The 18,190-nt window shown below is 35.9% G+C and overlaps 1 protein-coding gene across 18 annotated transcripts in view; it reads right to left on the bottom strand.

Annotated features, from left to right (window-relative positions):
• The window catches only part of LOC145263054 (sodium/hydrogen exchanger 9-like), a 328,320-nt gene that overhangs the window by 115,676 nt on the left and 194,454 nt on the right, over nucleotides 1-18,190 (bottom strand). For all 18 annotated transcript variants that reach the window (XR_013864465.1, XR_013864464.1, XR_013864468.1 and 15 more), the window contains exons 4-5: nucleotides 2,943-3,019; nucleotides 617-717 (exon numbers count right to left, since the gene is read on the bottom strand). Coding sequence is in view for 13 of the 18 variants with exons in the window: in XM_080119887.1 (XP_079976013.1) it covers nucleotides 617-717; nucleotides 2,943-3,019 (178 nt within the window). In the remaining 5 variants the exon portion in view is untranslated. The remainder of the gene's footprint in view (nucleotides 1-616; nucleotides 718-2,942; nucleotides 3,020-18,190) is intronic.

Raw genomic sequence — 18,190 nt, 5'->3', positions numbered from 1 at the left:
CTCATGAGATTGTTTCCTTTTCTTCTTTCCCCCCCCCCCCATGCTAATTTTTTTTTCTACCCTCGCTAGTAATTTATGTCTTTTGACCACATTTTAAAACAATGTTGCTACTCTCCCCCCTCTCTGTTGCTGACGTTCATTTTGAAAAGCGTCAGCTTAAAGACATCTCCATGTAGTTTTTTTTTTTTTTTTTTTTTACTCCACCCATTATTTACGCCCACCACACCCCACCCTTTTGTCTAATTTATTTTTTTTAAACATTGACTTAAAGTTACAAAGAAAAAAAAAAAAAGAAAAACATTTTAAAGGAGTATTTTAGTTTCTTTTCATTGTCAGATTTTTCTTCTTTAATAATAAATGGTTAAACTAAAAAAACAAAAAACAATTGATAATAATGGCAGTGTGCCTAGTATTATTAAAATTTTGTATAAAATTATGTACCCATAAAAATCATTTTATTATTTATATAAATTATTTAGACTGTGCACATTTCAGCCAATTCCTATATAAAATAGAAAAAATAAAAAAAAAGTAAATCAAAGTGAACGCTCAAGATTTTTCATTACCTGTAACTTTGTGCGTGTGCATTTTAAATAGACAAGAATAATTGGGTTACCTGGATCCGTGGCTGATATAACTGCTCCAAAGAAGAAGCAATCTGTTAATTGGAAGATGTTGCTGATGGCCATTAGACGTGTCAAGCCATACAAGATACCCCTGAAAAAAAATAATAATGCACTGAAATATAGAACTCTTTCAGAAATCAACTTTTAGTATTAATTAACATATTAAATAAAGAAAATGATTATTTACTTAACTAAAGGAGCTCCAATTCCTCAACTTGGGCTATTATAATCAGCCTTCTTTAATACGAAAGTAATATTCTAGAGTATATATATGTTTAACTATTTGTTATGTCTCTTTTGCTAATGAGCATCCCCTTTTTAACAAGCTTTTCAACTCTAAAAGAATTAAAAAAAAAAAAAAAAAATTTCAAATATACATTTCAATCTCCAAGGACGGACCCAAAAAGTAGTGGATAGAGTACTTAGTAAAATTCAGTTGTAAAGTTACTCTTCTGGAGGCTGGAGTTTCAATCCACAAACAAAATGAGGACAGTAGTCTAATGAATGCCAATACAATGAATAATCAATTCTCATCTAAAAAATTCAGAAATGTAAGATTATATGAGTTTTTGGAAAACAGCAGCAGCTGCAGCGAATGTTATTTTTATATACGGACTCTTGATAAGACAGAAATTAAAATCAGTAGTTTCTTTCAACAAATCACAGCACAATATTTACTTTTGATTATTGGTATGTAATTTTTTTTTTTTTAAATGTAATTTTCCCCCCAAACAAGGCACAGTGCCATTTTGAAGTAGGGGGCTTCTACTGGGGATATAAGTTGTAGGGATATTATGAAGGGAGATGAGTAGCAAGATGTCTGTTAACATTACACTTGAACTTCTGCATGTCTGTACAGTTGGGAAAGCAGAATTCCAAAGTCTAGCAGTTGGAGTAGAAGGCTTTCTTACACTTAGGGATCTCTACTGTGTAGGGGTGGGATTTAGCTGCTTGTCAAGTTTGTCGGAGGTATTTACGTTGAGGGGGTATAAGTGCTTGTAGTTCATCAGAGCATTCACCATTAAAGTACTTGTAGAACAGGTAGAAGGATGCAAAATTTCGGTGATGGGACAGAGACTAAACCTTAGAGGACAGTTGGTGACTTTGTGAACCCTGTCCAGGAGTGAGAGACAAGCAGCAGATGCACCAGCCCAAATGTGACAACAGTACTCCATACATGGGCGAATGGTGGTCTTATAGAGGTACAGGATAATTTCAGGCCTAGGTAGCTTTCTAGCACGGTAGAGAGAGCCACCTTCTTTGCAGCAGCCTTGGCAATGCTCTCAATATATCTATTCCAACTCATGTTCCCTGTGAACATTAGGCCAAGGAGTTTAAAGGAAGTACTTTCAGGTAATGCGTTTTTGTCCATTGCTATTGGTGGTAGAGATTACATACCAATAATCAAAAGTAATTATTGAAGGAATCAAGTTTAGTCTTGGCAGCATTGAATGTGACCATCCATTTTTGTCCTCATTCCACTACAGATTGGAGGTCATCCTCTAGTGTTTCTGCCATTTCCTTAGATATGTGTTCATTTGTTTTCCCCTCGTGCCTCTTATAGAGTGTGGTGTCATCAGCAAATATATCCAAATCAGAGACAATTTTATCAGGGAGGTCATTTATGAATAGTAGGAATAATAAACGTCCAAGGATGTACCCCTGAGGTACAACCACATTTATATATTGTTTAGATGTACAATCATCGAGAACAATTTGGATTCTTCTCTTGCTTAAGGATTTAATTACATTATGTATTCTTCCAGTGATTCCATATGATCTGATTTTCCTGAGAAAACCATCGTGCCATACCCTGTCAAAGCCTTAGATATATCAAGGGCTACCACTCTACCCTTCCCTGCTTTATCCAGTGAATAGTATATACATTCAGAGATTACAGTTAAGATATCTGCTGTGGAATGGGCTTGCCTTAATCCATATTGATGGTCGGTCAGAAGTTTAGCAGCTGTAAGGTAATAGACTAGAGCTTGATTAATTATGGACTCAAATATTTTGGCAAAAAGAGGGAGGAGGCTAATGAGCCGATAATTTAATGGATCAGTTCTTTTACCAGAATTCTTGAAAACTGGTACCACAGAAGCAGTTTTCCAGCAGTCAGGAAAGCAAGATTCGTTAAGGCATTTGTTGTAAAGTTTGGAGAGAACTGGAGATTTTGTTTTATTTGAAAATGTTTGATCTTCAACGAGTTCATGACCGTTGTGATATTCAAAAATTAATGAGATATAAAATTTTTTTTTTTTTTTCATTATGTGATTGTAAACAAACACAAAAATTTTAGAAAAAAAATTTTCTCACCCGACAACCATACTGGATATTGTTGTGCCAGCAAAAGCATATGTCATGACGGCTCCAAGATTACGGAAAAAATGTTTCTGCAAAATAGAATGTTTAATAACATTAGACAAGAAAATACTAAGTATATGATGTCACTAAATATACAATTAAATATACGATATCACTAAATATACAATATCGTTAAATATACAATATCATTGTTGCACTTTTGTTTACAGGATGGAATGATAAAGTAGTTGTTCTAAAGAAAACAACACTACAGATTTATTTTAAAACTTTTATTCAAAAAATCAATTCAGGTAACTTGATTATGTAGTAGAGCTGACATCTGTTCAATGTAGCCGCCTTCAACCTCAATCACCGCCTCTATATGAGTCCGAAACTGGGAGCATGCCTTTTCCACAAGCGCTGGGGGGAGCTCAGTGAATACTTGGCAGATGGAGGGTGGGGGGGTCGATCAAGCTGGTTTTAATGTTGTGAGGTCATGTTCGAGACATTCTCGACGTATGACTAAACAAAGTAGTCCAGCAGGTCGAGGGAGGAGGGGAGCACCTGTGAGAGAAGGGTACAAAGTTGTAGCACTCCTTCTGAAGACAAGCCTGGGTCTCTTTGGACTGGTGGACTGGTGCCACCCCCAGGGTCTGCCACCGGCCACCTGATTGCACCAGTAGATCACCACACTCTTAAGTACATCCAGGTATACTTTGGTGTTGACTTTGAAGTCAACTTCGAAGACGTGAGGTGGCATGATGTGGCCCTCACTTGAAACCACACCAAAGACCATAACTGTGGTTGGAAACTGTTTTCATCACCCTGGAACGTCTGTGTTATTTGTGGAAATCCAGCGATGCATTTTCTAATGCTGCGGAAGATTTTAAGCTCAAAAGAATAAGATTAAAAGATACTTTTTTTTAAATCACTGGATTATTAAGCCCCCTGATATATTTCCACATTTTAATTGTTCTAATCACTTGATGTATAGAGTGAAACCTAACTAGTGAGTGTTGAGGACATGTGTTGCATGGAAAGAAAATAGAATTATACAATGATTATACAATGCAAGTTTTAAAAGCGAAATTGACAGTATGAGAATCTTAAATCTTATGGATCATCTATGTAACTGTTCCTCCTCCCACTTTTCTTTTCTTATCCCTTGCCTCTCATTCATTTTTCAGTGTCTTTTGCTGCGGGTAATTATTCTTTTAGTGTCTTTTGCTGTCGTAATTATTCTTTTAGTGCCCTTTGCTGCCGTAATTATTCTTTTAGTGTTCTTTGTTGCCGTAATTATTCTTTTAGTGTTCTTTGCTGCCGTAATTATTCTTTTAGTGTTCTTTGCTGCCGTAATTATTCTTTTAGTGTTCTTTGCTGCCGTAATTATTCTTTTAGTGTTCTTTGCTGCCGTAATTATTCTTTTAGTGTTCTTTGCTGCCGTAATTATTCTTTTAGTGTTCTTTGCTGCCGTAATTACTCTTTTAGTGTTCTTTGCTGCCGTAATTATTCTTTTAGTGTTCTTTGCTGCCGTAATTATTCTTTTAGTGTTCTTTGCTGCCGTAATTATTCTTTTAGTGTTCTTTGCTGCCGTAATTATTCTTTTAGTGTTCTTTGCTGCCGTAATTATTCTTTTAGTGTTCTTTGTTGCCGTAATTATTCTTTTAGTGCCCTTTGCTGCCGTAATTATTCTTTTAGTGTTCTTTGTTGCCGTAATTATTCTTTTAGTGTTCTTTGTTGCCGTAATTATTCTTTTAGTGTTCTTTGCTGCCGTAATTATTCTTTTAGTGTTCTTTGCTGCCGTAATTATTCTTTTAGTGTTCTTTGCTGCCGTAATTATTCTTTTAGTGTTCTTTGCTGCCGTAATTATTCTTTTAGTGTTCTTTGTTGCCGTAATTATTCTTTTAGTGTTCTTTGTTGCCGTAATTATTCTTTTAGTGTTCTTTGCTGCCGTAATTATTCTTTTAGTGTTCTTTGTTGCCGTAATTATTCTTTTAGTGTCCTTTGTTGCCGTAATTATTCTTTTAGTGTCCTTTGTTGCCGTAATTATTCTTTTAGTGTCCTTTGTTGCCGTAATTATTCTTTTAGTGTCCTTTGTTGCCGTAATTATTCTTTTAGTGTTCTTTGTTGCCGAAATTATTCTTTTAGTGTCCTTTGCTGCCGTAATTATTCTTTTAGTGTTCTTTGCTGCCGTAATTATTCTTTTAGTGTTCTTTGCTGCCGTAATTATTCTTTTAGTGTTCTTTGTTGCCGTAATTATTCTTTTAGTGTTCTTTGTTGCCGTAATTATTCTTTTAGTGTTCTTTGTTGCCGTAATTATTCTTTTAGTGTTCTTTGTTGCCGTAATTATTTTTTTAGTGTTCTTTGCTGCCGTAATTATTCTTTTAGTGTTCTTTGCTGCCGTAATTATTCTTTTAGTGTTCTTTGTTGCCGTAATTATTCTTTTAGTGTTCTTTGTTGCCGTAATTATTCTTTTAGTGTTCTTTGTTGCCGTAATTATTCTTTTAGTGTTCTTTGTTGCCGTAATTATTCTTTTAGTGTTCTTTGCTGCCGTAATTATTCTTTTAGTGTTCTTTGTTGCCGTAATTATTTTTTTAGTGTTCTTTGCTGCCGTAATTATTCTTTTAGTGTTCTATTCTGCCGTAATTATTTTTTTAGTGTTCTTTGTTGCCGTAATTATTCTTTTAGTGTTCTTTGTTGCCGTAATTATTCTTTTAGTGTTCTTTGTTGCCGTAATTATTCTTTTAGTGTTCTTTGTTGCCGTAATTATTCTTTTAGTGTTCTTTGTTGCCGTAATTATTCTTTTAGTGTTCTTTGCTGCCGTAATTATTTTTTTAGTGTTCTTTGCTGCCGTAATTATTCTTTTAGTGTTCTTTGCTGCCGTAATTATTTTTTTAGTGTTCTTTGCTGCCGTAATTATTCTTTTAGTGTTCTTTGTTGCCGTAATTATTTTTTTAGTGTTCTTTATTGCCGTAATTATTCTTTTAGTGTTCTTTGTTGCCGTAATTATTCTTTTAGTGTTCTTTGTTGCCGTAATTATTTTTTTAGTGTTCTTTGCTGCCGTAATTATTCTTTTAGTGTTCTTTGCTGCCGTAATTATTCTTTTAGTGTTCTTTGTTGCCGTAATTATTCTTTTAGTGTTCTTTGTTGCCGTAATTATTCTTTTAGTGTTCTTTGTTGCCGTAATTATTCTTTTAGTGTTCTTTGTTGCCGTAATTATTCTTTTAGTGTTCTTTGCTGCCGTAATTATTTTTTTAGTGTTCTTTGCTGCCGTAATTATTCTTTTAGTGTTCTTTGTTGCCGTAATTATTCTTTTAGTCTCCTTTGCTGCCGTAATTATTCTTTTAGTCTCCTTTGCTGCCGTAATTATTCTTTTAGTGTTCTTTGCTGCCGTAATTATTCTTTTAGTGTTCTTTGTTGCCGTAATTATTCTTTTAGTGTCCTTTGCTGCCGTAATTATTCTTTTAGTGGACTTTGCTGCCGTAATTATTCTTTTAGTGGACTTTGCTGCCGTAATTATTCTTTTAGTGTTCTCTGCTGCCGTAATTATTCTTTTAGTGTTCTCTGCTGCCGTAATTATTCTTTTAGTGGACTTTGTTGCCGTAATTATTCTTTTAGTGTCCTTTGCTGCCGTAATTATTCTTTTAGTGGACTTTGCTGCCGTAATTATTCTTTTAGTGTTCTTTGCTGCCGTAATTATTTTTTTAGTGTTCTTTGCTGCCGTAATTATTCTTTTAGTGTTCTTTGTTGCCGTAATTATTTTTTTAGTGTTCTTTATTGCCGTAATTATTCTTTTAGTGTTCTTTGTTGCCGTAATTATTCTTTTAGTGTTCTTTGTTGCCGTAATTATTTTTTTAGTGTTCTTTGCTGCCGTAATTATTCTTTTAGTGTTCTTTGTTGCCGTAATTATTCTTTTAGTTTTCTTTGTTGCCGTAATTATTCTTTTAGTGTTCTTTGTTGCCGTAATTATTCTTTTAGTGTTCTTTGTTGCCGTAATTATTCTTTTAGTGTTCTTTGCTGCCGTAATTATTTTTTTAGTGTTCTTTGCTGCCGTAATTATTCTTTTAGTGTTCTTTGTTGCCGTAATTATTCTTTTAGTCTCCTTTGCTGCCGTAATTATTCTTTTAGTCTCCTTTGCTGCCGTAATTATTCTTTTAGTGTTCTTTGCTGCCGTAATTATTCTTTTAGTGTTCTTTGTTGCCGTAATTATTCTTTTAGTGTCCTTTGCTGCCGTAATTATTCTTTTAGTGTTCTCTGCTGCCGTAATTATTCTTTTAGTGGACTTTGTTGCCGTAATTATTCTTTTAGTGTCCTTTGCTGCCGTAATTATTCTTTTAGTGGACTTTGCTGCCGTAATTATTCTTTTAGTGGACTTTGCTGCCGTAATTATTTTTTTAGTGGACTTTGCTGCCGTAATTATTCTTTTAGTGTTCTTTGTTGCCGTAATTTTTCTTTTAGTGTTCTTTGTTGCCGTAATTATTCTTTTAGTGTTCTTTGTTGCCGTAATTATTCTTTTAGTGTTCTTTGTTGCCGTAATTATTTTTTTAGTGTTCTTTGTTGCCGTAATTATTCTTTTAGTGTTCTCTGCTGCCGTAATTATTCTTTTAGGGCCGTTTGCTGCCGTAATTATTCTTTTAGTGGACTTTGCTGTCGTAATTATTCTTTTAGTGTCCTTTGCTCCCGTAATTATTCTTTTAGTGTCCTCTGCTGCCGTAATTATTCTTTTAGTGTCCTTTGCTGCCGTAATTATTCTTTTAGTGTCCTCTATTATGTATTTTTCTAATTATTTTTTTGTATTATCTACAATCTTCTTTACGAAACAGTCTCCTTCCTCCATATTTCCTTTTCACTGAGTTAGTCAGTATCATCCTTTGGACGTGATGTATGGGTGTATAGTCATGAGTTTCTTAGTCTTCAGGTCAAGTTGCCTCAGTTCTTCTCTGGTTGAACCTATAAATAGCTCAGAGTATCTTACTAGTAACACTATCGATGTATGTATACCTTTTATTAGGTTTCTATTATAAAGTTAAGTTTTGAGGAGGGTTTTTTTTTTGTTCTTCTGAGGTATACATTTCAATTTTCTCTTTCATTTCTGTTGCATTGACGAATAAGATGTTCGCAGAGCAAGAAACTTCCATGGTATGACTACATTGAAAGAATGTATTAGAATTCCTCACATTAAATATAGAACAGTTGAGATAGCAGGGTCAGTTTGCAGGAGTAGGCCAAGGAAAACATGGGAGAAAGTGATAAGGATAGATTTGAAAGGAAGAGAGATAAATAAAGATCTGGTTAATTGGAAACCAATTTCTGAAAGCTCTCCAATAATTGCCAGTATGCATGTGTTACTATCGGCATTCCCTCTCTCTCAAGAGTTTTAGGAAGTAAAAAGAGAAAAAGGAAAACAATAATAACCCCCCCCCCCCCCAAAAAAAAAACAACAAAAGAAAACCCGGAGGAAATAAGTTTATCAGCAGAACAAAGGTGTAAGAAGTTGTTCACCAGGGCACACAAAAGAAACAAAAAGATTGTTAATCAAGATGTGGCAGTGATTTGGGACCAAACAGTGGAGTTAAATATTTTTTAGAGTCAGTTTAAAGGCAGCTATAGGAGTGGTGATGAGTCTTGGGTTTGGGACAGTTGAAGACGGTTGCCAATTTGACAGTTGAATGCAAGTTGTGGCTTGGAGTAAATCAATACGATCTAACAACAATTGACAAACTCTGCCTTAACAGAAAAACTAAGATATTGATGTCAGCGCTTAGAAGGTCGTTTCCCATGATGTCATATGCGCCCAGAGTGCATATGGATATTTGCAGAATGTGTTGTAATCTGTGTTTTTGTGCATTTTATTTTTTATATGCGTGAACCCATGCAACCCTTTCACCCCGGCAACTGCCAATGTGAAAGATGACAACACGGTTAGAAGAGAAGACAACAGAAACAACGTTGGGGGTTGATATTTGTTGTAAACTGGAGTAGCACACGTGATATCACGATGATGACTTACAGAGATGCGACAGATGGTATAAGAAAATTTAATAATGGCTAATTCAAATCAACCGTTTTCAAAATTGCTTTCTTTCAATGTTCATTTTCATCAATACCTTAATTAAGGGACTTGTTTGTCTACAAAAGCAATCCTATAGCAACGTGTTCCAGATTGGATTTCTTTCTCATAGAAGAGACATTGCAAGCCAGTCTCTGCTCTATCATTATTTTCATGGTAAGTGTTCATCTGAGCGTCAATCTATAACTCCCCTCATCCTGCCAAATTTTCACAAAAAAACACTCGTCTAGCTGAAAACACTAATTTCCCCCACTCTTCATCTGTGCCCAAACCTAAACACGGATTCCATGAACAAAGTTTCTTTCTTAGAACTGCACGCCTATGGAACTCTCCCATTTCCTTGCTTTCCAGCTGACTACAATATGGTCGTCTTCAAATCCAATGTAAACAAGTTCTTGATGAGCTATCCCCTTAAGTAATCCAATTTACCAAATTTCCACTAACAATTACTACGATATTATCCCATGGACTACCGTACACTCATTAACCGTTATCCTTGAATATCCTCCAAGTCTTAATAAGTGGTGACTCCTTTGTATAAAAAAAATTAGTTTTCTGAAAACTCAAAATTCTATGCAAAGTAAAAATTTTAAATGATAGTTTCAGTTTATAGTAAAAGTACAATTAAATATTTACTTGTAATTTATTTTTCAATTAAATTATTTACATAAATCTTGTTCCCAATATTCACAAAAATTAAATCTTGTACTGAATAGCTGTGTAGAGTGGTATGTTAAACATATGTGATGGAATGTCTTTTGCCTTGAATAATATTGAAATATGAATTGTTGCAGTCACCATAACAAACTGTTTCCTCTTGTGGCTTAATGACCCTTTGCTGACTGATGCAGCCATGCACTAGCCAATCGGCTAGCAGGGTGCATTAATCCTATATGTTGCTTAAAGAACTATTTACCACTGTCAGGAACTAGCCAACATAGGAGCTCAGACCAGCAAAGAAGACAGACCTCTCTCCTTGCACTATCTGTCCACAGAATCCTTCCAGGTTGCGACTACTTCACTTAAGACCTCCACTGGACAACCTGGGGACACATCAAGTTTCTGCCTCGCAACATGAGAACATTCTATTTCTCCTTTTCTTTCTTTCACCTCAGACACAGTCTCGCTTCTTACAAAATAAACCCTTTCGTTGTTGTTTTTTTTTAAAAAAGTGCTGGTTATTTAATCTGTGCTTTTGTATTTCAAATTCATCTTTCATTAGGGGTTTTGTACACTTGCACATATAAATTTCTTAAAGGATTTCATCCTGCAAGATATACAGCTGGTGTGCTGACTGCAATATTACACAGGATCAGTATTCATTTCTAGGATGATAACTCAATATATGAAATGTGTCAGAGAGCGTTTGGCACAAATGTTTGCTTCAAAAAATTGCTAGGTATGAAATACCTGTAAATATACTCAGAATCATCAAATCTTTTCTCTGACAAGTCTATTAAAGTTGGACAAAAGTCTGAAGCTCAAAATATCAATGGCAGTGTACCTCAGGGATTCATTCTTGGTCCGACCTCTTCCTGATCTTCTAAATCATATTCTGAAGTCATTCATTGACATATGTGCAGACATCACCGTTATCTATGGTGGCGCCTCGAAGAGCACAGACTCCCTCTCTTCCAATTTGGAACACATAGTACAATAAGGGAGATTGTCACTCAACACCTTCAAAATCAACTTCTCTCTTTTCTCCAATTTTCTGATCCTCATTTCTTCCTAGTTGAAATGTTCTCTCCTTAAAGTTCCTAGGAACGACTCTTATCCTAAACCTGAAATGAAAGACATCAAATCTGTAGCTATCACTCCAAAAAGTACTTTACTCCTGACATGAGCCTTTAACAGATCTATTTTAAGATGAACTACAGAATAGGGTACAAAACCAATTTCACAATCTTGTGGGTGATGATGTATTCTGGTCTCTGCAGACCCTTTCAACATTCAACATCTAACCGGCAATCTCTGTCATCTTTGAGTGGTGCATTGAATAATCAGTGATCCATTAAAAAAAAAATAAAAAAAGCAAAAATTAATTCATGTGCAACAGTTTACATAAACAGCGAAATGAGGACAATATAAGTTGGCCTCAGTAGTAACTCACTTCATGTGTGGCACTCTTGCCCTTTACAAATTGATCAATAAAATACAATAAACATCTAATCAATTTTGAATGTAGTTTTTTTTTTATTGTTGTACTCCTTATTTTTTTTTTTTTTAAATGAATTCAAAGATTTGCTTCAACATACAAATGATTTGTGATCGTACTTTTTTGATAAAAATTGACCTACAAAATCTTTGTGTTTTTCAGCAGGATTATATTCGGTTGAATGTCCGTTTTAATTCTGACCATGCATTGGACGGCTTTTAAAAATTGACATCTAATCTAATCTATCTCTGGCCAGGTCTTAAGTTAAACTACATAACCTGAAATGTGGCCGATTTTCTTTAGAAGCCATTTCCTTAATTGAGGCAAAATTCTTAACAGCTGGATAGCCTTCACAACGCCAACCCAATGGGGTGATGGGACGGAAAAACAAGATAAAATTTTCCTTCCAGCACATATTTGCTGGTAAGTCACAATATTTTCAAACTTTTCTATCAAAATTTTTTTGATCCAAGTGACTAAGTATATAACATACCAAACATGGACCATATGTAGATTAGGCACTCCAATTAAACTAGCAATAGAAAGGAACGAATTTAGCATGGCACTGCATATAACTTAAGATGAGAATAGTAGCTCAAATAATCAAAATAATAGAAACAAAATCAGTTATCGTTTTCTCCTTGTTTCCATACACTGTTAAATATTGGCACTCTGCGCCAATAAGTAGAGATTATGCTAACTAGTATGAATTTCAGGGAGAGTTATATAGAGTACATGTCAAGACAACCTGGCAGCAAGTGGAAATAGACCCACATGCAGATGGTATGATCGAAGCAAAGAGTCAAGGGTTAGTTCCCTAGACAAAATGTGCTAGTGCCTGGCTGTGGATTTCTGTTCCACTGATCTGCTTTCCAACTGACTACAATATCATTATCTTCAAGTTCAACGTAAACAAGTTCTTGTTGAGCCGTCCTTGTAAGTGATCTAATTATACCAAATTACTTCTACAAATGATTATTACGCAACTGCCCCAATGACTACAATAATACACACATTAACCCTTATCCTTGAGTGGCCTCCAGGCCTCAATAAGTGGTGAACCTTTGTAAAAAAAAAAAAAAAAAAATGCAGATGTTGAAATTAAAAATAAAAAAAACGAACAAAATTTAATCATATGAGTGTTTGCCCTCTGTCAACTGTACAGAAAAAATCATGCTTCACCAGTGTTTGTGCTAATACAAATATAAAATAATGTCTGAATCAGTAAAGTTACTAAGGGTACTGATGCATATCATGAACCAGATGTATCTCAGCATTTGCTCAGCTTTGGTCGGAAAAGGACGTCAACATCCAGATTATACTGAGCAACAGCTGGAGTCTGACGTAACATGCCGATTAGCCAATCACAATGTGGCGTGCTGAATTACGATTTTATAAAAACAGAAAAATTTCTTTGACCCCCCCCTTTTTTTTTTTTTTTTTAAATCATTCCTTAAAATCATTTCAACTCCCAAAATTAATTTTTGATTCTTCTAACCTTTTCTTGACAGTTATTATTTTAAAAATGACAAGCTTCTGGGCTTGACCATTACTCCTGATCTTAAATGGAACACGTACATCAAATCTGTTGCCAAGGCCGCTGGAAAAATGGTGGGATCCTTCTATCGATCCGGTAAATATCTCACTGCTGATGCTATTCTCTATCTATATAAGAGCCAGGTACGTCCAAGGATGGAATACTGTTGCCACATCTGGGTAGGAGCTGCTAGAAAGGACTTGGCCTGCCTTGATAGAGTTCAAAATAGACTTCGTAGCCTCGTAGGAGATGTCCTTTTCTCTTCGCTGCAACCTCTATCTCACAGAAGAGATGGTGCGAGTTTGTCTCTGATGTATCGTTATTTTCATGGAAAGTGTTCGACTGAGCTTCAATCTATGGTCCCCCCTCGCCAAACTTTCACAAGAAACACTCGTCTAGCTGTAAACACTATCAATAATTCCCCCCACTCTTTATCTGTGCCTAAACCTAAACATAGATTCCATGAACAAAGCTTCTTTCTTAGAACTGCACGCCTGTGGAATTGTCCTCCGTTTTCCTGCTTTCCGGCTGACTACAATATGGTTGTCTTCAAGTCTAACGTAAATAAGTTCTTGATGAGCCGTTCCATATAAGTTATCAAATTTACCAAATTTTCATTACTAATGATTACTATATTGTCCAATTTCTACTGTACACTCTTTAACCCTTATCCTTGAGTGGCCTCTTGGCCTTGATAATGTGATGATGCCTATGTAAAAAAAAAAAAAAAAAAAAAAAAAAAGGTCGTTTTTTTGTTTCTACATTTGACATTTATTCAGTTTGCGGTTTTCTTTTACATAGTGTTGTTATGCTTTTATCGGTGACATTCGGCATAATCCGGCTGTTGACGTCATGTTCCGACCAAAGCAGAGCAAACGCTGAGATAAGTCTGGTTCACAATATGTACCAGCATCGAAATAAGTCTTAAACTGATAAGTTCAGAAAAAAAAAATATATATCAACGGGCAAAACGTGCTGCGTTCATCAATGTCAATGTCTGCTTTATTGCTTTATATACTGACAGGTGTTGGACGGCTTTTAGAAATAAACTGCAAAACTAATCTCAGCTAAGTGTTTTTGATCCTCTTTCTCTCACATCCATCCTTATCACTTTTCCCCCTCCATGTTTTCCTTGGACTTCCTCTGCCAACTGACCCTGCTTCCTTAACTGTTCTACATTTTCAAACCAAACTCTCATACATCGTTTCAATGTCTGCACTTTTGCACAGATTTCTTTATACTATGCCAATTGCATCTTCCTCAGAGGTCATCAGATCTGAACCAGTCTTCTAGAATCGCTACAATTTTAATATTATTTTCATGTTATTTGACTCCATGCAATGCATATCCTCAACCCTCAGTAGTCAAATTTTAATTCATACATCACATTAACCCTTATCCTCGAGTGACCTCTGGGCCTTGATAAGTGGTGACTCCCTTGTAAAAAAAAAAAAAAGAAAAAAAAAAAAGAAAAAAAAAAAAACTAGGAATAGCTAATCAGAATTATTATAGCAAATACAATGTTGGCAATGAGATATCTTCATTGCCGTAAGCATGTCGCAATGCCAACTGAGAAATAAACTTCAAACAACTACAAAATATATACATTTTGTTCCCGTTTAATAATTGTACTTTTTCAAATATGTGATCCCACTGAGAGAATAGCAAAGACTTTCACTTTGATGCAATTCACTCATCTTTCATGACCAAAAATCACTTTTATGAATAGGTTAACTTTTTTTTATTTTAAATGTGAAGACTAGAATAATTTTACATTTGTGAAATGAGAATTGATTATTTATTCGGATTCTTTTCTTCTCATTTTTCATAATGTTTCGGATATAACCTCTGACCTTCTTCAAATGTATTGAGAATTTTTCTGTCAAACTTGCACAGAATATAAAAATGGAAACCGTTATTTCATCCGCAGGGGATAGCATGCTCTCGTTCCATCAATCATAACTGGGTAGGAATCTTAAGTAATTTGCGATTGTTTTTTGAATGTCGACCACACTGAGGATTGAACTGCAAGGACCTGTGGCGTAATGGATAAAGCATTTGGTAAAATTCAGTTGGAAAGTTATACTCTTCTGGAGGTCGAAGGTTCGATCCTCAAATGCAGGTAACACTCAAAATACTGTTGTAAATTACTTAGGACTTGTGGCTGACAGGAGAAGAGCATGCTACCCTTCGTGGATTAAATAAAGTGTTTGGTTTGAAATTCTGTACAGATTGTAAATATCGTTTGTTGAAATATTTACTGAAATTTTTTTTTTGAATACGCCATGAGTTCTTATTGTTTGTAGATACAACAGCAAAACCAGCGGAAATTCACACCTTCTTCAAATATCAGCAAAACGAGTCAAGATTTGACATGACAACACAACTGGCCATTTTTCTGAAATCCAAACTTCATTATTTTCATCAATCAACCCTCCCCCACACCCGACAGCCACCAGACAGACACCATTAAACTTGTATGCAAACATTGCCATATGGACCTTGTCTTAGTCTCCAGTCTTGCTAATTGTGAGTTAAGTATAACATCAATGACACCTGTTGCCCCAAACTTACTTTGGCCATTAATTTAAATTACTTATGGATTGGCTAAACATAAACCCTCCGCCGACTGTATTTTATTTCCTCTCATTACAAATACAAGATGTTTTCTTTTTTGTTTTGTTTTATCTCACGTTGACATACAAATACTGGAATCGATTTACAGAGAACTTTAAATTTATTACACGCACTAAGACGTGTGCATAGATATTATATTTAAGCAGTTCGTCCGTCGGAACGACAAAGACCATCTAATCATCCCAGGGATAGTGCATCACTCATGCTGGTAGTTTGTTTTAAGTGAAGCTGGTTTGTACAGAGCCCACCTCACTCTCTTGTCTCAAACAGTCAAGACAGCTGAAGACCAGGTGGGGGTGCAGGAGCTGCCGAAAGTGTCAATGTACTCTTATGTACAGCATCTGGTATTTCTAAATGGTCACTTGTCTGGTACTGGCCAGGCTTAACGTTGCTTAACTTTGGTGATCTAATGTAAACCGGTGTGTCAATGTGATTATGCCATACACATATATATATATATATATATATATATATATATATATATATATATATATATATATATAATAAAAGGATTTAAAAAATCTGAGGTTATGAATTTAAAATAGAAAGGAAAAAAATGCTTGATGATTTGTCTGCTTAGTGGGTTTTATTCAAATGACTTTTCAGATGTGAAGCATATCTCTTCAGCTTCCAGTTAGTGTTGAATATTCAGGATAGAAATATAGATTGTTTTGTCAACAAATTTACGGATGGAATAACTACAATCAGAAACTGACAAAACAATCTATATTTCTATCCTTAATACCCAACACTTAAAAAAATTTTTTTTTTATAACATTTTGACCCCAAACAAGGCACATCGTCACTTTGATGTAGGGGGCTACTATCAGGGACATAAGCTAGAGGGATACTAGCAGCAAGTTACACTTGAACTTCTGCATGTCAGTACAGTTGGGGAAGCAGGGTCCCAGAAGGAAGTTCCAAAGTCTAGCGGTTCTGGGGAAGAAACTACTGGAGTAGAAGACTCTCTTACATCTAGAGATCTCTACTGTGAAAGGGTGGGATTTAGCTGCTTGTCAAGTCTGTCAAGGGGGTACAAGTGCTTGCAGTTTTTCAGAGCATTCACCGTTAAAGTACTTGTAGAACAGGCAGAGGGATGCTACATTTCGTCGATGAGACAGAGGCTGAAGCTTAGATGACAGTTCAGGACCTATTAGGTTGGCGACTCTCTTTTGGACCATGTCTAGGAGCAAGAGACTACTAGCAGATGAACCAGCCCAAATATGACAACAATACTTCATACATGGGCGAATGGTTGCCTTATAGAGGTACAGGATACTTTCGGGTGTTAGTAGCTTTCTAGCACGGTAAAGAGAACCTACCTTCTTCACAGCGGTCCTGGCAATACTCTCAATGTAATTGTTCCAACTCATATTTCCTGTGAACGTTAGGCCAAGGAGTTTAAAAGATGTACTTTCAGATAGAGTCTTTGGCCATTGCTATTGGTGGTAGAGAAGGTTTCTTGTAATTATTGAAGGAAACAAGTTTAGTTGTGGCAGCACTGAATGTGACCATCCATTTTTGTCCCCATTCCACTACGTATCGGAGGTCATCCTCTAGTGTTTCTGTCATTTCTTTAGATATGTGTTCATTTGTTTTCCTGTCGTGTCTGTTATAGAGTATGGTGTCATCAGCATATATACCCATCTCACAAACAATTTTGTCAGGGAGGTCATTTATGAATATTAGGAATAATAGAGGTCCAAGGATAGACCCTTGAGGCACTCCCGCATTTATATCATATTGTTTAGATGTACGACCGTCGAGGACAACCTGGATTTTTCTCTTATCTAAGAAAGATTTAATTATGTTAAGTATTTTTCCAGTGATACCGTATGATCTAATTTTCCTGAGAAGACCTACATGCCATACCCTGTCAAAAGCCTTAGATATATATTAGAGCTACCGCTCTACCCTCCCCTGCTTTGTCCAGTGAATGGTATATATGTTCTGAGATTACAGTTAGGATGTTGCCTAAATCCATATTGTTGGTCGGTCATAAGTTTAGTATCTGTAAGGTGATGGACCAGAGCCTGGTTAATTATGGACTTAAATATTTTGGCAAAAAGTGGGAGGAGGCTAATGGGGCAATAATTTACTGGGTCGGTTCTTTCGTCAGAATTCTTGAAGACTGGTACCAAAGAAGCAGTTTTCCAGCAGGCAGGAAAGCAAGATTTATTAAGGCATTTGTTGTAAAGTTTGGAGAGAACTGGAGCTAATTCGGCGGATCATTTTTTTAATAGCACAGCCAGGATGAGATCGGGTCAACATGCTTTTGAAGTGTCAAGATTTTTTATGATAGCATACACCTGAGAAGAGGTGATTTTCAGATCGTCTAGTGTGGCGTCTGTCCACAAAGGAAAGTCAGGGAGGGGGTGGTTCGCAGGGTCCAGTATGGAGGTGGAGGCAAACCGTCTAGCAAGCATGTTAGCCTTCTCAGTTGCAGAGCAAACAATCTCATGATTGTTGGATATTGGGGGAATTGTTGATTGCCCATTATTTACTACACTGTTGTAGATTTTCCAGAAGTCACGGGTTCCTAATTTCTGTGCTTTGATGTGTTTTTGGGTGGTTTCAGTAAATTCTCTCTTAGCTGTTGCTATTTCTTACAGTGACTTCTGGCTTCTATATACTTATGTCTGTTTGAACTGGACTTATGTCGGTTAAATCTGCGGTACGCATTCTGCCTTTGCGCTATAGCAGCTGCACAAGTAGAAGTAAACCATTGGGGAGAGTGGGGCTTGCTATAAAATTTGCGCATGGGAACATGTGCTTCAATTGCCGTTTTGAACCATTCAGTGCACTGTTCAGCAGGAAGTGAAAAGATATTTCGCCCTGGGGCGTCTCTGAGAAGATCC

Source organism: Euprymna scolopes, chromosome 38 (genome assembly GCF_053919585.1).
Source record: "Euprymna scolopes isolate OS-2025 chromosome 38, ASM5391958v1, whole genome shotgun sequence".
In the NCBI taxonomy this organism is placed as follows: Eukaryota; Metazoa; Mollusca; class Cephalopoda; order Sepiida; family Sepiolidae; genus Euprymna; species Euprymna scolopes.
The sequence above is the reverse complement of the archived record's forward strand: the minus strand, read 5'-3'. Positions and strand labels throughout refer to the sequence as shown.